A 22,186-nucleotide genomic window follows, 5' to 3' on the forward strand; every position below is an offset into this window, starting at 1 on the left:
ACCTAAATTGCTTCTTTTTTTTTTTTTTTTTTAATTAAATGAGATGGGTCTCCTCGGGGAAAACTTTCTGTTTGTGTATTTTGTTCCCAAATAGGCAGTAAGTGGAAATGGCAGAGATTTGTCTTCTTTCAGCTGGTCTACTATTTTCAGAGATGCTCCTACATTGTGCGATATGAATGTTTCATCCGCTTCTCCTTTCTGGTTCTCTTGGTTGTCCATTGGCTGTTTTGAATTTCTGCACCATTGCCGGCAGGGGAACAACTCTCAACCTGACAGAGAGTTGTCCAAAGAACTTTTCTGGATGCAAAATGATCTCAATTGAACTGACGTGGTTTTTGCTGAAGCAGCTTAAAGACACTTTAAATATAACAGTTCTACTTATAACCTCAACAGTTTCTTAAACACTCTTTCAAGCTTGATTTCCCAGCTGGACGTCGGCTACTTTGTGTCTATTTTTCATGTGGGACAACATTGAATGACGATAGCCAAACCTTTGAAGACATATTTCACAGGAAAACCGCTTCTCGCCGGTGTGGATTCTCATGTGACTATTCATACTCGATTTCTGAATGAAGCTCTTCCCACAGACGGGACAATGGTACGGCTTTTCACCTGTGTGGATTTTCATGTGGATATTCAAATTACCACTTTGACGGAAACATTTGCCACATATTTTGCAGGAATATGGTTTTTTCCCTGTGTGGATTGATGTATGAACTCTAAGTCGTGATTGGTCGGTGAAGCTTCTCCCACAGATCGTGCACACATGCGGCCTCTCACCTGTGTGAGTTCTTATATGATCAGATAAATGATAACTATATCTGAAACTTTCACCACAAGTTTTGCAGGTATAAGGTTTCTCTCCTGTGTGGATTCTGCGATGTCTCCTCATCAGGTACTGATCCCTGAAGGCTTTTCCACAGATGTCACACGCTGCAGATTTTTTACTCGAGACAATATCTTGTTGAACCATTAACGTTGGAACGTTGTCCATATTTCTGACTGATATCAAATCTCCATGCTGACTAACTGTTTCATCTTTACTCTCAGTTAAAGGAAACACGGTGATAGACGTGCTGCTCGCTGTCTGATTCACTGTGGAAAAAGATCCTTCAAAAGGAGTGTCCATGAAAGCGTCAGTCTCCTGCTTCAGGACCAGTTGTTCTCCATCCTGCCGAGTAAAGAGTTCCTCCTGGTCTTCTTTTATCTCTGGAGGCTCTTGTGTCTCCTGGTCCAGGTCCGTCGACCTTTCCTGGCTGCAGAACTGCTGCTCTAAGAAAATACCCTCCTCCTCCTTACAAACGCGCGGCTCCTGGAGCTCTGGAGACAGAAAGGAGACAGACACAGGGTTTATTGATGTGTTGAAATCTGTCTTTCAATCACTGTGAGTGTGAAAGGGTCAACTTCTAAATCTTACAACTTGTCTAAAAAGCACTGAATGATCCTCAAGAAGCGTTTCACTCCGTGTTCCCAGTTTTGAGTTACTTTGCTCTTCGCCTGTCCTGAACATTAATGACTAATGAATTTTTTTTTTAAACCATTTTATTGGAATATAGTGTTTTCTGTCACTGTCTGAATGGTGCCATATAAATAAACCTGCCTTCAAGAGGACGAAACCACTGAAAAACATAAATTCTCGCCAAATCACCAGCCGAGCTTTATAATATGACATGTACCTCCACTGTTATTAATAATAGATTATTAATCTTTGATTGGATTAATTTAGAGGCTCTATACCTTGTGCAGCATCAAGTAAGTATCGTATTACTTCAGTGAAGGTGCCCAGCTCTACTTATAATAGAGAAGATTTCAATAAACGTGTATTCTTGTAACCATCAGGAATCGTCCAGAGATGAGACGTGCTAACCGCCGGAAACAACAGTCCGCTGACCTGCTCCGTGTGTCTGAACTTCAAGTTCCCCGCTGTTTTCCAGAAGTCTCCGCTGCCGACCAATCTCCTCCTCGTACTGGACGATAGTTTGTTCAAACACTCCGAATATTTCTGCTGCGGCAGCACTGAGTCGCTCGCTTATAAAGTCTCTAAAACCCTGAACTGAAGACATCTTCCATACGGCGATAGAACCTTGTTTATATCCGTTGGTGTCACACCGTTAAAGATCCGACTATGAGGGCCGGAACCATTTGACCGCGTAGTTCTTTCATATCTCAGTGCGTGTGTGAGTCATCATTACATCATCATTATCTTTATTGCAGACACGAGTCCATAAAAAAAAAAACAGTCACAAATACATAAAACAGATACATACAAATACATAAAACAGTATAAAAATATAAATAGAACAAGGACAGACAATTAAAATATCACCCTATTTATAAAAGACAACCAATGCCTCCACAAGGATCACTTTTATTTTACATTTCTATGCCGGGGTTTAGTCAGCAGCATTACTATAGTGTTCTGAGAGTCCTCAAGGCTGCGTATGAATTTATACATCAGATTCCTCACGAGAGGTTGAAAAGGAGAAACACCTGCTTGACAGAACATCGCACTTGCACTTTCCCAGCGAGGCTTTTTTTCAGCAGGATCCTCATAGCATCATTGTACGCCACATTAAGCCGTAGTAGGCTTGATTTTCTATATTTAATCCACAAGGGGTGGTATATAAGGGAGTACAAAAAGCTCTAAAGACAGTAAATTTCACATTATCAGAGCACATAGACATTTTCCTTGCTAGTATGTTGGCTTGAACATACAGCATGTGGCATTGTCTATACAGATCATCATCATCATCACACATTTTATCAGTGATGGGATGTCCCAGATATTTTGTTTTGCTGCTGACAGCGAGTTTCTGTTCTGACAGGCAAAAATGAGGGAAATTGACATCATTGTCCTCATTATTTCTACAAATCAGATGTGGGTTTTTTTTGGCATTATATTTTACATCAAATTTTAACCCATACTCAGAACAGATATTTAAAAGCTGCTGAAATCCTGCACCGCTGGGAGAAAGAATGGCCAAATCATCAGCATACATGGACTGATTAATTATGTTGTTACCCAGCACACATCCAGTTTTACAACTATTCAGTTGCTGAGATAAGTCATCCATGTACAGGTTAAAGAGAGGCAAAAGCGGAGTTAAAGTGACAACAGACATTATTTTCCTTAAATGTATTATCAATTCCTCACTGTAAAGCGCTTCAAACAAGTAACAAAAGAGCAAAAAAGCAGCTGAGAAACCAGTCAAAAATGTTCTCAACTCCACGATCAGTGTTAATAACATATCTGATGTAAAATCACAGATGTCTTGTACAAACCCCAGTTTGTGCAGGAGGGTAACAGCTTAATGAAAGTCACTCTTGTTATTCTAACATTAAAAAAAATACAAAGAAAACTTTGCATGCTCCTATAATCAAGTCATTCAGTAATAGTTTTCAGTAAAACTAATAGTACATAACTTGCAGTACCAGTTTAAGGCAAGTGGATCTTATTAGAATGGCGTTATTGAATAAACTGACCTGACGGTTGCTGAATCAGTCTAAAGATGATTCAAATATAAGCTTGTTCAAGCTTGATTTCCCAGCTGGACGCCGACTACTTTGTGTCCATTTTTCATGTGGGACAACATTAAATGATGATATCCAAATGTTTCCCCACATATTTCACAAGAGAACCGCTTCTCGCCGGTGTGGATTCTCATGTGACTTTTCACGCTCGATTTCTGAATGAAGCTCTTCCCACAGACGGGACAATGGTACGGCTTCTCACCCGTGTGGATTTTCATGTGGATATTCAGATGACCACTTTGACGGAAACATTTGCCACATATTTTGCAGGAATATGGCTTTTTCCCTGTGTGGATTGATGTATGAACTCTAAGTCGTGATTGGTCGGTGAAGCTTCTCCCACAGATCGTGCACACATGCAGCCTCTCACCGGTGTGAATTCTTGTATGATCGGATAAATGATAACTGTATCTGAAACTTTTACCACAAGTTTTGCAGGTATAAGGTTTCTCTCCTGTGTGGATTCTGCGATGTCTCCTCATCAGGTACTGATCCCTGAAGGCTTTTCCACAGACGTCGCACGTTGCAGGCTTTTTACCCGAGACAATATCTTGTTGAACCCTTAACGTTGGAACGTTGTCCATATTTCTGACTGATATCAAATCTCCATGCTGACTAACTGTTTCATCTTGACTCCCAGCTAAGGGAAAACGGTGATAGATGTGCTGCTCGCTGTCTGTTTCACTGTGGAAAATGTCCTCAAAAGAAGGAGTGTCCATGAAAGAGTCAGTCTCCTGCTTCAGGACCAGTCGTTCTCCATCCTGCCGAGTAAAGAGTTCCTCGTGGTCTTCTTTTATCTCTGGAGGCGCTTGTGTCTCCTGGTCCAGGTCCGTCGACCTTTCCTGGCTGCAGAACTGCTGCTCTAAGAAAATACCCTCCTCCTCCTTACAAACGCGAGGCTCCTGGAGCTCTGGAGACAGAAAGGAGACAGACACAGGGGTTATTGGTGTGTTGAAATCTGTCTTTCAATCACGACAGTGTGCGTGTGCGTGTGTGTGTGTGTGTAAGGATGACCTTCCAAATCCTTACTTCCCCCATGAAGCACTGAATGGTCTCGGTCTGAAATCCCTTAGATATTAACTTGTAGTGTAATGAAACAGCCAAACCCCTCAGTTGTTCAGGAAGACGTTTACTCAGTGTTCTCAAAGTCAGAATCAAACGAGGTGGAGCAACTTTCAGTTCCTACGCTCCTCACCTGTTGAACAAACTCTCAAAACACTGCAAGTGTGTCGAGGATATCAATAGGCACACTTCTTTGTTTTCATTCAAGATGATTTGAAAGGAAAAACGCACGTAACACAGTGATCCTTGCTAACTGATGGAAGCAAAATTAAAAAAAAAAAAAAAAAACAGTCCTCTGACCTGCTCCGTGTGTCTGTAATCCAGGTTTCCAGCTGTTTTCCAGAAGTCTCCGCTGCCGACCAATCTCCTCCTCGTACTGGACGATAGTTTGTTCAAACACCCCGAATATTTCTTCCGCGGCAGCACTGAGTCGCTCGTTTATAAAGTCTCTAAAACCCTGAACTGAAGACATCTTCAATGCGACGACTCGACAGAGACGGAACTACGTTACAATTCCGCTTTGTTTATATCCGTCGGTGTCACACCGTTAAACGTCCGACTCCCCCTGTAAAGGGACGGAACACAGACACGCGGACACGTTTGTGAATACACTCATGTACTATTGTTTCATTCGCGAAGAACACTAGAGAGCTGCGGAGCTTTCGTTGTAAAACGGGCGCCATTGTATTCAAACTCCAATTCCAAGACATTTGCAAATCAAACATTTTTGGAAACAAAATCGTCACTCAATAAGATGCAATACTTTCACAACACCTTTTAGTACAAGATTCGACCTTTATCCATACAAAGTGTTCTGTATCAAAAAACAAGTTCATGTAAAGTTTCTGATTTAGCCATCTTACACAAAGTTGTGTCCTTATGTCCAACAAAACACACACACTGATGTGCTGTATCCATCCATCTTTATCCGGGGCGAGAGGCGCTGGACCCGATGTCAGCCGAGTATGGCAGGGTGGTTAGTCCATCACAAGGCAAACACAGAGCGATAAACACTCATATATATTCACATTAACAAATGCAGGTAAATCAGGGTCCCTAATTAACTGCAAAGATGTTTTTGTTTGGACAAGAGGAATCACAGTGCCCTGGAGGAAACCCTTGCATGAACATACACATTTTACTATGAAACTGCTGTTGCACACTGTACCCTGTGTTTTTTCTCATGGAGAGTCACAAGACCTCTTCCACTCAAATGTTTTCCAGGATTATAGCTTCCTGTCCTTGAAGCCTGAAAAAGTTACTTGATATTGTTTTCAAATCAATGTAAAAGAAAACGAGTGTACAACTGTATGAACATCAATTCTCAAAAAAAAAATAAAAACAAAGCAGTAGTATCAGTTTGTTGACATTACAGAAGCACTTGACTTGCACTGAGGTTCTCTTTGATTTAAAATACTTGAAACAAAGAGGAACAAATACCTCGATGGGACTTAATCAAAAATATGACACTTCAATGTGAAATTGTGCAAGATTTTCAACATGGTTGTATTTCAAGGCTCAAAACCCACAGCATTTTCAATTCCTCATAAATAACCCCAGTTGAAAACAAAGCAGAAGGCAAGGTGTCCTCAGTACAGGAACAAAACCACATGATTTGAATATGAAATAATTTAACATTCATCATTCAAATTGAAAGGTCCTTTACAACATATTTTCATTAATACAAATCTTTCAGCATTTCTTGTCTGCATGATGTCGCATGTGGCGCAATAAAGGTCTTTTGCTTTTGAAACCTTTACTACAAACGCTACAAGAAACTTTACTCCCTCCATGGACGTCCAGATGCCTGTTTAATGTTGAATGGTCCCTGAATTTTTTCCCACACGCGCTGCAGGAGTACGGCTTCTCACCTGTGTGACTCCTTGTGTGTATCGACAAGTAAGTGTTGCATCTGAATGTTTTGCCACATGTTTCACAAGCGTACGGCTTCTCGCTTGTGTGGATTCCCTCGTGCCTTTTCAGTGTTGATGGATCACCGAATCTTCTCCCACAGGTTTTACAAGGGTATGGCTGCTCACCTGTGTGAGTTCTCATGTGGCGCATCAAATTATTCTTCTGGCTGAAGTTTCTCTCACATATGTTGCAAGAATATGGCTTTTCACCTGTGTGGATTCTTTGATGATAGTTCAGCAAAGAAAGCGCGTTAAATCTTTTCCCACACGTCTTACAGCCATGCGGCTTCAAGCCTGTGTGAGATATCTGATGTGCCTTCATTAAGTTCTCATCCTTAAAGGCTTTTCCAGAAACATCATAGTTCACAGAGTTTTGACTTGGATCAGTATCACATGGATTCTCTGGCACTGTGCGCTTCTCTGCATTCGGACGGCGACGTTTGTTACAGTAAGTTCTTAACTTTGGTTTTGGCTCTGCAGGCTCAGGTCCTCCTAGAATTGGGCTTTTAGAACGAGCACGAGCAGATGCACGAGTGAGGGCAGGGGCAGCGGCAGGGGAAGGGGCAGGGGCAGGGGCATGAGTGGGGGCAGGAGTAGGAGCAGGGGCAGGGGCAGGGGCAGGGGCAGAGGTAGGGGCAGGGGCAGGGGCAGGGGCAGGGGCAGGGGCAGGGGCATGAGCGGGGGAAGAAGCAGGAACAGGAGCAGGGGCAGTGGCATGAGCAGGGGCAAGAGCAGGAGCAATGGCATGAGCAGGGGCAAGAGCAGGACCAGGGGCAGGAGCAGGAGCAGTGGCAGTGGCATGAGCAGGGGCAGGAGCAGGACCAGGGGCAGGGGCAGGAGCAGGGGCAGGGGCAGCAACACAAGTAGAAGCTGGAGCAACAGCATGAACATGAGCAGGAATACAAGTACGAGCACGAGCATGAGCATGAGCACGAGCACGAGCACGAGCACGAGCAGGTACAACAATACAAACACGAGCAGGGGCATGGGCAGAGGATGGGGATGGGCCTGGGGCTGGGGATGGGGCAGAGGCAGGGGCAGGAGCTGGGGCAAGAGCTGGGGCTGGTGCAGTGGCAGAGTCTGGGGCTTGGGCTGGAGCAGAGGCTGGGGCTGAAGCAGAAACACGTGCAGGAACAACAATACGAACATGACCTGGAGCAGCAGCTGGAGCTGGAACAAGAACCCGACCAGGAACAGGAGCAGCAGCACGAGCACAAGCAGGGGCAGGAACAGCAACAGGGGCAGGAAAAGCAACAGCAACAGGAGCAGGAGTCGGAACAAGAACCTGAGCAGGAACAGGAGCAGCTGCACGAGCACAAGCAGGGACAGGAACAGGACCTGGAGCAGAAACAGTAACAGAGGCAGGAGCAGGAGTGGTGGCACTGTGAGAGATGCGCTGCTCGCTGTCTACTTCTGGTTGATGGTGACTACTGTTCTCATAAATAAGAGTCACAGCATATACACCAGGCTGCGGAGCAGGTTGTTCTTCAGGCAGAATAGTGCAGAAGTCCTCCTTTTCCTTTTTAATCTGAGGAGCCTCTGTTCCTTCCTGGTTGCAGTGCATCTGCTCAGTGTGAACCTTCTCTGTCTCCTTGTTGATATGTTGGTTTAGGAGCTCTATAGGCACAAAACATAGCAAAAACACCTATGAGTAATTGAATTCTGAACCATTGTGATACATTCTCTGTGTCATAGGGTCATAGTCCCTGTCATACAGACAGTGTCTCTTCAGAATGAGGGTTGCTGCTGTTCCAGCACTATGGTGGCATTAACAGAGGCCATAACATGAAATCTTGAACACAACAATCATGAATCAGCAAAGTAAAAAAAAAGAAGAAAAAAAAAAACCCTGTCTATGATGGTTTGACTGAATCCATTGTACAATGTTGTACAGTGAGTCAAATAAAGTGTGAATGTCATTGTGTACAGTATATTATGTTGTGCCGCTCACATCAGGGTAAAAGAGAGTTTGGTAAAGTTGCACGATGTCCATCTATTCAGACTTCCAGCATCATTAACTCTATGTCCCCAACACGCAAATAACACCACTATCCCTTCTGTGTGGGGTTCTATACAAGCAGCCACAGGGACCGTCTGCAAAATACAAACCATTGAAAAACAGGATACAAAAATATCTATTAACAATAACAATAATATCTAATAACAATGCTGGTATTCATTGCAGCTGTCACTTGTCTGATCATACTACAACTCTCCCTTCGATATACAAATGTTGTTTCATCACTTTAATGGATTTATAATAGAAATACAATTGAAACTGTCTAAAATGTCCTGCTGATCATAATATAGCCATTGGATTGAATGAAAACATTTCCCCCACAACTTTAAGGAATTTGTATTTGTTTTATTAGTAATTTAATCCCTAAAAATTATGACGGTCTTCTTTTGTCAAACTAATAACTGTAGCATGATGAGCAGGCCCTATTTGATGATTTGACAGCTTCATTGGTCTGCAGTGAAGTTATTACTAATTAAAGTAAATTAAACTAATGGTAAAGCCTTTTCTATATCAGAACAAGTATTGGACTGTGAGGAGACAGGTGACGTCTGCAGTCATGTTGGTGATACTGCAGTGAACACCAGTGGCGTTTTGGGATATTTTTGTCATATCTGCATTCGGTATTTCAGCGGTTTGTAATTTGCAGACGGTCCCTGGTTTCCTCCGCGCCAAAGAAGGACACTTCTGATCAAATGAACGTGTGGGGTATACGTTCTACCTCACACTGACGAGACAGGGGTGTTGTTTGTGCGTCGAAGGCGTTTAATTAAAGCCAAACTTGTTAGTAACAAAACACACATACAGTTAAAACTGTACATCATAACCCCACAGACCTGTCTTCACTTCCAGGAGATTCATGGTGTTTTCCAAAAGACTCCGTTGTCGACCAATCTCCTCCTCGAACTGCACGAAAGTTTGTTCGAACACACCGAAAATTTCTCCTGCAGCAACATGAAGTCGCTCGTTGATAAAGTCTCTCATATTTTGTAGTGAAGGCATCTTTCGTTCATTTACTTCGACGTCTACCGGTTTCAACGCAGGAGGCTGTTGACATCCGGTCGGTGTTACATTGTAAAGCTCCGACCGGACGCAACACCAATCTCTTTCGATCCGCGTCCTCTTTATATATATATATATATATATATAAAAACCGAAAAGACTGGGCTGCTCACAATAAATTGAACCAGTATGTCCAAATTAGTGAACTGCTCAGTCGTATTTAGTAAATTACTTTTTTACCACATTAAACTTCCACTACTTTAGATATACTAAGATGGAAATTAATTGGTTAATTGGGAGAGCTTGGGACATAAAGAAGGTCACAACACAAATTTTGGGTTGTGAAAAAAATTGTCAGGTTTTGTTGTGCCCCCTAAGATCCTGTGCCATGTCAAGCATGACCCTTGTGCCCCGATTCCTCTCCGGGCTCCTCCAACCGGCTTTCCACTGCAAACCTGCATGTTGTATGCATAGCAGGTCTATGTATCACATGCTGCTGACAGTTTTATTCCATATTTAGCTAGTTTCTCACACTCTGATGGAGAGAATAGCATGAAAGAGGGTGAGGGTGTGTGTGTGTGTGTGTGTGAGAGAGAGCTCATGACCAACAGAATGAACACTCAGGGGGATTATCGGTGTCAAGCTGCTGCTTTTCCATGCAAACTTATGGTTATCGACTGGAAAGCAGCAACACACACAAGTGTGTCATGTCAGACTGTCGGATTCTGGTATTTGACCCAGTCATGGGCAAAATACAGCCTCCTTCATAAGTCTTTGCAGCCTGCGAGCCACTTTTGACAAATACATTTATCAGTTTCACGTGCATGAAAAGGAAACGGTTTGACTTGTTAAAGGTCAATTACAGTTCTCATCCATCCATCTTCTATGTTGCTTAATCCTGTGCAGGGTTGTGGGGCACTGGAGCCAATCCCAGCTGGCTATGTGCGGGGGCAGACACACACACACACACACTGGGCAAATATGCAAACTCAACACAGAAACGGGACCTTTTCACTGTGAGGCAGGAACATATAGCATGCATCCGTAAATGAAATTTTCGATGAAATTCAAGGCCATCATTTTCATTTATCCCAGTGATTGTGGAGGAACTGCTCAGTCACAAGAACCACAATAAGTGAGCTGTAAGTAGTTGTGGAACTCACTATGCAGGTCTCTTAACACTTGTCAGTGATGACAATACAAAAACAGGTGAAGGAAGTGATTTTATTGTTGGGAGTTGGAAAGTCATCACACATGCAACTAGCGATGTTGAAGCCGTGTATCATCAATATTTTATTAGCAAACCAGAGAGAAGTTAAAAAAAAAAAAAAGTAAACTGAAGGAACTGAACAATCTGTTTCTGTACAGGTCCAAATATACTACAATATATACTATTATACAACTGGATTACATTTCATGTCATTAGTACAGCAGTCACAAAGAAAAAAAAAAACTTCAAGTCTGTTACAGCAGCGCCGTCTGATCTCAGCAAACTTTCCTTCCTTATGATTGACTGATGATGGTTTAGGTTTTCCTAACAGGAGTATGCTACGCTAGCGTTCCTTCTTTCACTTCAAAGTGCTAAGGTTTACATTTGTTCACCTCAATAGCAAAAAAAAAACTAAAAACACGCATATGAGCTGAATAAAAACAGAAGTTGGATTCACAGCTTGAAACTGAGATCGATGTTTCTGTTGTCTAAACCAGAAGACGAAAACTTCTGAAGGGATTTAAAATGGACAAGCCGAGGTAAAACGAGAACAAGAAAACTAAATGGAAACCATTTTGATTCAGGTTAAAATTTACACTTTTTTAAGGCCTAATGAGCAACAGCATTTGTTTTCATTTTAAGGGCATTGCAGAGATTTCCATTGGCAACATCAGTGTAAACTTCCTTTCTTTAGTTTGACACTTTGGGAAATGTTTTTGCATGTTTGAATTGGAAAAAAAAAAAAAAAATATATATATATATAAATAAAAAAAATAAAATAAAAAAAGACTACTCCCCAGCTTTTAAACTGGGAAAACAGCATGTTGATCAGTGAGCATTAAAGGCACTGATCGGTGGATGAACTGAACCAGTTTCTAGCCTTAACGCCACATTTACCGTGCAGACACGCTGAATAAATGGCTCCCAGCAAGAAAGGTGGCAAAAAAAAAACAAAAAAAGTGTTATCCACAAAACATGGTGGGGAAAAATTGCAACAGAACATAGAGACATAAAAAGTCCCACCCCCCCGTAATTTACAAACAAAACAGAAATGCTTGAGAGTCAAATAAACAGCATCAAACTATCAGGCCTATTTATTCATCAGTGCTTTCAGATATGGGACCTTTACTTTAACGATTCATTTAAATAAGCTGCTGTTTTGGCTCAAAAATGAAACCATTCTTGCATTTGTGTCGACGTTCATTTTCTACAGCTTCATATTTTTTTCCTACAGCCTCCATTCTTCTCTTCTCCTTCTGTCCAGCGCGTGCTGCAGCTGGTCAGGACTCAAATTATGTGCCGTTCAACTGTTTCACTGTGCGAGGAAGAGGTAGGAACTTTTCACCCTGAAGTCAAAGTAAAATATTGCTGTATCGCTATCAAGACTCACGTGCTAAATCAGTAAAAATATACCACGGATGGAAATTTTACAGTCAAAAGTTTGGAGGATTGATCTCTGCATTAAGATATGAACACATTTACTGATGCTGTACTAGAAATGTGCAGATTATTTGCATTTATTTGGACTAAAACAGCAACTTATTAAGTGAATCAAGCACCACAGGCTCTCACGTTGACAAGAGGAATTGGAGGCACATTGACATTGAATGCAGGCGAAAACCTCAGACCTGTGATGAGATGCATTACTTTGGTTCTACAGTGTTCAGGTGCCTCACTTAGGGGGAGATCAGACAATAAGAAGTGGAGCTGAACCAAGGTTCTGTGTTGAATTTAATGAGTTTCAAAAGACTATTGTTCCCCGCAGCAGCAGGTGATGGATCCGAAATAAACAGGAAAGTCGGATCTTCAAATTTCTAAGTATGTCTTAAGTGTTGAACATTTTCTAAATCAAATCAAACCTCCAGCAGCTTTAGAACCACACTGAAAACTTCACCCTGCTTGGTCTTTGGCCATATCTCTGCTTTTCTAGATATAGATGACAGGGTAACATTAAAAGTACATCAAGTCCTTCACAGCAGTGTTTTCCTAATCCTGGTTTCTGGGGTTTCCACTGCCCCCGATACAGAAATCCAGTTTCTTCAACAAACCTGCGTCTCACACCAGTACTGGAAAACACTGCTTTGAACGAGATCATTTGATGGGCATTTCACCTTCTTCAGACAGTGCAGTGTGACCTCCATTCATTGAAGTAAAAGCAACTAAATTTTGAAGTTGGAATCGCCCTGCTGGGCAAAAGAAATGTGAAAATACACAGGAAAAAAAAAAAATAGAAGCTAAACAAAGGCGGTTGTTTCAGCTGAAATTACTCCTAAAGAAAAGGTGACAGATTGTTCTCATAGGCACTGGTCCTGGGAAAGTCACAATAAAATAATTTCACCTGCACAACAAACTTAAACAATATCTGCAAAAAGCTCAGTTTTTTTCCCCTTTACATTTTCTTCTAAGATTTTATTTTAAAATCATCTCAAAAAATATTAAAACGGCTCATGTGTAGATAGAACAAAATGGCAAAAAAAAAAAAAAAAACTGGAATAATTGATACGTTGTTGCTCAATCACGGGACTAAATATTCTGGCCATTTTAGGATGTGAAGCACCACTTTGTATCCTGCGACTCAATTTGTTTTGGACAGTTTCTGAGAATCTCAAATATGAGCCCGGGGAGACTTAGGTTCATCAGTTCCAAGATTCTTTTTTGGCAAGAACAGACTTTCTTTTGCTCCGACTGTGCTCCAGGAGCTTAAAGAAAATGGGCTGAATGACTATTTGTTTTTTGAAATTTGTGAAAATGAGCACAAACACGTGAAAACTCAGGGACCAACAGTGCCACCTGCAGGCAATGAAAGTGATAAGCGTGTGATTTTTATACCATCAATACCACCATACAACCCTGGCAAGAAAACTATTAAGACCCTAACACAACTGCATGCACTGTGAACCTGCTGCACACAAAGCTTTTTAGGCACTTGACCATCAGCCTGAATTAATTTCCTCAAAAACTGCTTCCTACGAACCTAAAACTTTATAGCTCCTTTCAATGCAATTTGTTTGAATTATGAAAGTGTCTTTCTGAGGCCAGATTCGAAAATCCCAGAAGAGACAAAGGAATTGTTCGTTTAAAAATCACAAACGGCCACGAGAAAACTCTTGCGCGAATGAACTCTGAATGACGCGTGTTTAGTATGACACCAGATGCTCAAATCCGCAGTAGCCCTGTGAGGCAATAACCAACACTCCCTTTTGAAGACGATTAAAATGTATAGATATAAAAACACATTAATTCAATTACCAATACCATAAAAGAAACTGATGTAGCAATATGACATATAGTTGTCAAAAAAAACTGCAGCTGCTTTTTCTTGCCTGCAGATGGTTCCTGTTGGTCTGACTGAGGTGCTTCGCATCTGTGATGGCGCTTTTCTGAGCATTGAGCTTTGGATGAGACTACTGGAGGGGAAGAACAATAAAACCTCAGGTCAACAAAAGGGGAATCTGATAGTCACACTGACACAAATCGAGCGGACTCCCTGCACTCAGACAGACTATGAAAAAGCAATTTGAAAGACATTGATGTGCACAGAGGCTGCAGCACTTGCTTTGTGCACGTTGATGGAAGCATGTTTGCAGGACCCGATGCCGCCAGCAGCCGGCAGCCATCCTCCTGGTTAAGACTCGGGGGGGTGGGGGGGGGGGGAGGATTCTTCTATCTACAGGAATGCGTCTCACACATGAATTTGACCCGAGTTTTGCTGCTGGGAAATCAGTGCATGTTTATAGCAAGAGGATTAGACATCTGTAAGTGTGAATCACAGGGGTAAAGATATAATCCAGTCACCGTACAGGCAAGCTGTGCGATACACTGCAGGAGTGTTGTGTGCAATACATCATCAAAAAAAAAAAAAAAAAAGAGAGAGAAAACTCAAAGGGCAAAAAATATTTCTTTGAAAAGTCAGAAGTCATCATTCAGTGTTGCTGAGATCACACAGCCACGCCTCCTCACTGTGACCCGTGTCACACCGGTGGCGGTGTGACTGATGATGTATCGCACACAGCATTTTACAACATCTCAGTCACCGAAGTCGTCCCCGACAGAAGTCTGCAGCAGCGAGGACAGTCTGGCCGCTCTCTCGTCATGCAGTAAAGACAACGCAACACAATGAAGACCAAAGCTTTAGGATGCGACCTGAGGCGTTACGACCCACAGACGCCAGCCAGATGGGGCGGGGACATGGTGATGCTGAAGCTCAGAATCAGGAGTGATCCATGGGTTCAGTGGCAGTGCTCTGCTCCGCGTCCTGGCTCTCCATCTCCTCTGGATCCTCCACCTTCTCCTCCAGTTTACTGGCGGCCGTCGCCCCCGCTGGAGGCGAAGGTTTGTGGTCGACAGCAGAAGCCGACTGGCCCGTGTTAGTTTTAGTCCCGGTTGTCCGCTCCTGGCTGGCCCCATCCCCAACGCCAGAAGTGCTCTGCTGCTCTTTCAGGTGGCGCTCCATGGAGGCCTGAATGGACGAGACCATCTCCTGCAGCTTTCGCCGCTGCTGCTCCATCAGGCTGGGGTCGAGGCCGCGGCCGTCCTTCATAGTGACAAAGCCCGGAGCCATACGGACCAGCTCCCTGGTGGTGTCCTCGGGGATGTCCGACAGGTCCGGGGGTCCCCGAGACACACTGGCACTGAGATCCACACCGCTGCTGTGCTGGCGCGTAATCGGCCGGTGCTCTGGCGGGGACGAGCCTCCAGCGCTGCCAAGGGAGTGGCCTTTACCCTGGAAGGCGGTGACGCTCTGCAGCTGCTCCTTCTTACGAACAACGCCGCCGCTGCCCAGCCGCAGAGCGCCGTGGGAGGGGCTCCCTTCCCTGCTGCCCCGGGAGGCCGTCTCCGAGCGCAGCTGCACCAACGCGTCCTTTACCAGCTCCTCCACATCGGGGCCGACAGGAAAGTGGCCGGCGGCGTCAACACAAAGCTCCAGGCGCTCCTCTGCTGCATTATACACAAAGGTTTTCCCCGTGAGGTGAGGCAGCGTGCAGTGCTTCCCGTCCATCAGACCTGAAAGAGAGGATGATTTGGAGAATGCCTCAGACATCGTGCACCGTAATAAATGAAATGACTCATGAGTATATTTACAAGTGGGACACAAAATACCCCATCAACGATGACTAAAATATAAATTCCCATTTTCTCCCATGGTGGGAAACAACTGAGGAATTATTGCTGCTCAAACAGTAAAAGTCGATGGAATTACATTTTTGGCTATGTATGGGGGAAAAACAAGTGTCACATAAAGTTCATGTAAACTTACAATAATGGATATTCCCAAGCGATTTTAAAGACCATTTTATTATTAAATAACCACACAATAAAATGTACTGAGTATTTCTGAGAGTGGTTCATGCTATAAAAAAAGGCATAAAATATAATGCTTTCATATATGCAAGTTTTTGACAGATCATAATTTGAATAATGTAGCATGAAAGATTCAAAGGTACTGGCTGACTTGAAACAAACTTGAAGTTTGAACCCCAGAAAATACAGTTTGTGGCTCAGGTAACATTGATGAAAGCAAACTCACCCATGTCTTTCTTGACAATATTGTAAAAGACACCCCCCTGCTGGAATAAGTGTGGCAGCTTCCTTGCATACGACCAAACATCTTCACCTAGGCGAAAGACACGAATGAAAAAAAATGTGATAAGGACAAACCAGTTAAGACTCAGTTAATACGTCAACAGCCGAACACGTGTCAGGTTCATTGTGTAACGGTATATCTTTATGATGTCGACCAGCAGCACATATTTTAACAGAAGCAGAGATTGCAGCTGATGAAAACGCCAAAGTGAAATTAAAATCTGGAACATTACATTTCTGATCTAAGTAAAACAGAAAAAAAAACAACAACAACAAAAAACACTACTTTTTTTTTCCAGTTTCAGTTTGTTCTTGGTTTGGCGCCCATACGAATCTTACACTTCTCAGTATTGCTGCTAAAATCTGCTGATGTGACAACAGCTTTGGCGGATTGGAAAAGCGATCTGTTCAGTCTTTATATAGACCGTGAGAGGAGGATGGTGAAAAAGGAGCAAGATGGTGCCTTAAGATATGCTGCTCAGCATTTAGCAGGTCATTCTTAACTTTGCATTGTATGTTGTTTTTTTTTTAGGGTTATGGACATAACTGCTGCGTGGAAGATTTGTTTTCTAAGACATGAGGATTATTGAACATGAGGGGAGAGACTCCATCAGGTCTTGCTGAGCATTCAGAGTGCAGGTGAAACATTTGTGACGATCAACAGACACTCTGGCTCATGCTACATGTTGGCCTGGCTGATCTGTTTATCTGGACGTGGCTGCGATCTTTGACCATGTGGGCAGCTGAGACGGGGAGGGGACGAGATGCCCCAAGTCAACACATTCCCCAATGTACGCACGCAGATTATTTTCGAGATAGATTTGGGGCGAACAATCCAAGGCCTCGGCGCCTCAAGTATCTTGTGAGTCGATACAGTTTGTTGTTCACTCGCCATCCATGTCCAATCAGAAACCACTGGGGACATGTGATGCAGAGCCTGAGAGACTACACCAGCAGAGTGCAGTCGCTCTGGTTTCATATCTTCTACCCATATTGCTGAACAAAATTAAACAATTACACAGATCTCAAAACTGTCAAGCAAATAGGGGAACAATGCAGTTCTGAAGAAGCAGCATGGATGTCGTACTTGCTGCCAACAGCAAAACATCCACCAGGAATTAGATTAATGTAAATGCCTCAAAACAAGAACAGTAGCTGGATATATTGTACAAGAGATTCATCTGATAGAGAAATAGACTCATTTCAGGCTAAAAGATAATACATTTTAGAAAAGTTTTATAAAATGGCTTGACTATAAAGCAAGTGACACTATTGCATTTATTTGTTAATGCAGGTGCTTTGTGTAAATTGTTCTGTGGCTTTGTAATGTGAATCATTTCCGGTCGTTTGGTTAATGAAGAAAATCTATTAAAAAATAATTTACTTAAATAAAAAAAAAAGCAGCAGCTTGAATGCGAGATGTGATGACAGTATCAAGTATAGAAGAAGTGGTGACACTTGTGCAAAGACAACATTGATCATCAACATACCACTATTTGCACTGCCATTATATTCCATATTATTAATAACAAAATGACTCTTTGGTTTTTAAATTACCTGCACTTCCTAATTTTTTTATTTACTTAGATACTTTGTGATCCGTGGATTAAACTGTACACGTTTTGAAAAGAGAGTAATTTTGTACAGCAAACTTTAAACAGTTTTGATCCTACTCTTTAGAAAATGCTCCCTTTAAACCTGAAACAAGGTTAATACAAGGTCAAATTTGGGTTAATGATTCAAAAGATTTCAATTTAACTCGAGGCTTTGAACCACAACTCTATTTGATAGCTAGTTATTTATCAAAATGTTAAGTTAATCCAATAAAAAATTACAGGCATTTTTTTAAAGCGATTTTTCACTTATGTTGTATACCATATGAAGTCATTGTTCTGGTCAATCTGAAAATTGACATACTATCAGAGATGAGATTGTGCAAACATGATTTAAAGAATCAGGCTGGCTGAAAATGTGTGTTTCCTTTTACTGTCTGTAAATAAATTATTATTGTATCTTTTTTTGTTAATCTGTCAATAATTCATACTTTTCAATATCAGAACATTTGAAAATATATAATAAATTCATGTCTATTCATTATCCCCCCCCCCCCCCCCATTGCATTTGTGCAAAGTGGAGCTGCTGTGGTTACTGAATTTTTTCATTGTGGAATGAATCAAATGTTTTCTTGATAAAAAAGGTCTGCCCTCATGTTACTGATCCACAACTGAAAGTTTCTCAAAACTCACAAAGTGTTTTTCTTTGAAGTTGCATTGCTCTACTTCTGGTAGATGTGGCCCACAAGTGACACTCATAAAATAGTCTTACCCATCAAGGTTGCTAGGAGACAGAGGGATGACATCTCAAGGTCGATGCTGTCCTGGAGTTCCCTGCTGCTCATCCTGCCAGACGTCACCGGGTCCTGCACCGCGTGCAACGCGGAGTGTGAGCTGGAGGCTCGTGGTATCGAAGCAGCGGGGCTCTTGTCCTCGGGGCCCCGGAGTATCTCCACCGTCACCCTGTCTCCATGCTGCAGCGCCACTGGCTCGTTCTCTTCGCCATCCTTGGGGTGTATCAGTTCTTTTGGTGGGAAGCCATAGCGGATACACTGCTGGACTGGTGGCAGGCCAAACTGGTTGGCGATGCTCCTTTGCAGCTCTGAGAAGGTAGTATGAGCCTGCAGGGTCAACATGGCCTGCCTGCCGTCACTGGTCGTAACACGGATCTTCTTCTCCTTATTGGACGAGGAAGGCGAGGAGGAGGATTTAGTGGGTGTGGCTGGAGCGGAGGAGGAAGAGTTTTCGGGAGACCCACCGGAGGAAGACGACCGGCCTTTTTGCTCCTGCTTCAGTTTGTCAGTGCGTTTCTTCTGAGTGACGAAGGCCTGCTCACTGATGCTCTGCTGGATGCTGCGCTCTGCTTGGCTCATCGTCAGTTCCTCTTTGTGCAGAGTTTTTGCTTTCTGACCCGTTAGGATGATCTTTGTCGGCGGCTGTGGGTCTGCCACCTGCTGCGCGTCTGTTGTGTCAGTGAGCCGCTGGACATGAGCGCCGTCTATGGACACTGGGTTGTATTCGTCAGGGTTTTTCTTGGCAGTGTGATGGAGGATAGTGTTCACCACTTTCTGCACCAGGATCTCACTGCCAAACTCACCTGGGAAGTGCTTGGTCACCAGCTTCATGGCAACGTCGTACACATTGCTGTTCAGTGATGGGTCTGCCTCATACTGGAACCAGTACACCGTTTCTCGCACCACTCGACCCCCCCACTCAAGTGTGATGGGGAAGGCTTCAGGGAGGTTGTCGTACTCCTTTCCCTCCCAGTAATGTTTGAAACCACACCCACATTTCCCACCCTGGGAGCGAGTGTTGGTTCTATCGCCGTCCAGATAAACCACGGACCCATCGCCACGGATGTGGCGCACTGATGTGCCATGGCACCAGTTGCAGGTGTTCAGGGAGCTCAGTTTGTAATCTGGGAGGAGGACATCTCTCTGGGGGTCATAGGAGCAAACCACATTATTGAGGGGGAAGCTGTAGTTCTTGTCAGGGCGTAATTGGCCATGGGTGGATTTGGCTAAGTTGTAGAGCTTTCCACCTGGAATCAGCCACTCAGGAGGCACATGTAGCTCAGAGAGAGCACCACAGATCAAGCAGCGGTGCAGACGGTTTTCCATCACAGACTTCTTCGCTGCCTCAGTCACCTCTTCGGGCTGGATGCCGATCACACCGGTCCGTCTGTAGACATATTGGTGCACATCAGCCACAAGTGATGGATGAATGCTATGCTTCTCCATGAAAACCTCCTCCATGGCGTTAACCAGTCTCATCAGATATTTGTCCTGGAGGCTGCGGTCGCCGCCAATAACGCAGCTCCCATCCGATTCCAGTTTGATGTACTTTTTGATGAGCTCCTGGGGAACACCCCAGGCCTTTGGGAGCAGTCGGGCTGGCAACTTTGGCAGCACCATGTTCTTGATTCCCACCAGAGGGATGTAATGGTTCCTCCCGGAGCTGCTCCATGCAATGCAAATAGGCTTGTTCAGTTTCTCGTCTTTCCCTCTGCATTGCTCTTCAGCCACAAGCCCAGGCAAGAAGGTAGCTGAATAGTCCCCGGAGCTCCTCATGCCACTGAGGGAGTCCAGCAGGATGATGGGTCGGTGGAGGACGTTGGCTAGCCCAAATATGTGGATATTGCGTAGTCCAAGTGGCACACCTTCAGGCGGGATGAACAGGGGATCACACTCATTGATGATGTCCTCCCACTCTGCAGCATCGATAAAATCCTGAAAGAGGGCCTTATAGCGGTCTAGGTTCTGCTTGAAGTTCTGTTTCAGGTTTTCTCTCAGGGCATGCCAGAACAGTTCTCTGCCCACCAGCGCTCTGGACACGGCGTGGACCAGGCAGTGCCCGTCTCCATCTACATGGACTGGGATGAGACACTCCCTGTTGCCGTTGGCTTTCTTCACCTCCTCCAGAGTGTCATGAAGGTATATGAGGCTCCCTGACCGGTCCTTGCCATAGCCCATGGTGGAAACATGGTCCGGCTCAATGAGGAAAGCTCTGTCTCCCAGGAGAGAGCAGTCAAACATCTCACCTTGGTTCATGTCTCTCAGCAGCTTAGCTTTGCCCGTTTGCTTGTCCATGCCATACCTGGTGAGCACCGGTGACAGCAGTTTGCAGTGGTAATTAGAGAGCCCCATTACCTTCACCAGCTCGGTCCCCTTCTTCGGGGCCCCGGTGACGCCGAGCAGGGCGTTTCTGAGCAGATTGTGAAGCACAACATCTGGATCCGTCACTTCTTCGACATTTAGCAGGTTTTTCTGCTCGTGGCGCTGACCACACTCCGTGCACTCGATGCTAATGGAGCCGTACGCGGGGAAGAAAAGCCTCGCCTGACATTTCGGGTCCGGGCAGATACCAGACAAAATACGCTTGTCTTTTTTCTTTGAGCTCTGCAGCAACGACATTTCGGGTGAGAATAGCTGAGACTGTGTGTCAGCTTTACAAAATCATGATAATCACACTCCGGCGCAGCTGTCAGACGAGCTTGGACTCACCTAACGATAGTTATTTGCCAAAATAACACAGGAACAACACGGAAGCGGCAGTTTTTTTTCTTTAGCAACTGACCGTTGCTAAACGTAACTACGCAATCACGTCAGACTCTGGGATTTGTAGTCCCTGCGTGACGAAGGAAGTTCAAGTGTCTACAACGGCGGATTCAAAACAAGCCAGTATTTCACATTCGTGAAATAAAAATACTTTAACTCTATATGCATATCACTCGGGAAAATTGTTAATCTTGGTTAAATGATGTAATCAAGCAATATGGAAGTTTGAATTACTTCATTCCCCAGAATGCAACGCGTCGTAGCTACGTTTTGTTGTGTAAGGAAGTCAATCCAGCAAACTCATGACAGCTTGGGCTGGATGGAAAGATTGTTTCTCATTGTTTCACGGGGTCCCCCCCCCCTCGCTTAATTAAACGTACCTTGTGGCGCTGGTTTACCTGCTTAATTGTATGATCTGCATGTTTGTGCGATGTGGGTCAATCAATCTGCTGAGCTCCAGGTTGTCGCTGCAGGAGTTTCTGGCCAGCATAGGTGCGAAGCGCCACCGATCGTGAATATTAACGATCGTGAATATTAATCAAGATAATTAAATGATCGTTGGAAGGAACAATGCACTGATCTGAAACAGGCAAAGGATAAAGTCCACGAGTTCAACACGACATAGTTCAGCGGACGATTATTTTGAATCGAAAGCTCCTATTCAATCAATTCGATTCATAAATGTGTTTGTTTGTTGTTGTTTTTTCTTACAGTTAGGAACTTGATAAGTATTAACGCTGCAGTAACGAGTGACTGGT

The 22,186-nt window shown here is 43.7% G+C and overlaps 2 protein-coding genes across 2 annotated transcripts; both read right to left on the reverse strand.

The window, feature by feature from the left end:
* Positions 1-115: 115 nt before the first annotated feature.
* Positions 116-5,065, reverse strand: LOC308135156 (uncharacterized protein; the record flags this gene model as incomplete). The annotated part of the gene is made up of 3 exons (XM_080503031.1): positions 116-1,320; positions 3,956-4,441; positions 4,894-5,065. 3 exons carry the CDS (start codon positions 5,063-5,065, stop codon positions 410-412), a joined length of 1,569 nt encoding a protein of 522 aa, XP_080359157.1. The 3' UTR covers positions 116-409.
* Positions 5,066-14,945: 9,880 nt separating this feature from the next.
* Positions 14,946-21,377, reverse strand: vcpip1 (valosin containing protein (p97)/p47 complex interacting protein 1; the record flags this gene model as incomplete). The annotated part of the gene is made up of 3 exons (XM_080503478.1): positions 18,644-21,377; positions 16,263-16,349; positions 14,946-15,739 (listed from the first exon to the last, which is right to left on the reverse strand). Exons 1-3 carry the CDS (start codon positions 21,282-21,284, stop codon positions 14,946-14,948), a joined length of 3,522 nt encoding a protein of 1,173 aa, XP_080359604.1. The 5' UTR covers positions 21,285-21,377.
* Between the last annotated feature and the right edge of the window lie 809 nt (positions 21,378-22,186).

Source organism: Blennius ocellaris (genome assembly GCF_963422515.1).
Source record: "Blennius ocellaris genome assembly, chromosome: 10".
Lineage (NCBI taxonomy): Eukaryota > Metazoa > Chordata > Actinopteri > Blenniiformes > Blenniidae > Blennius > Blennius ocellaris.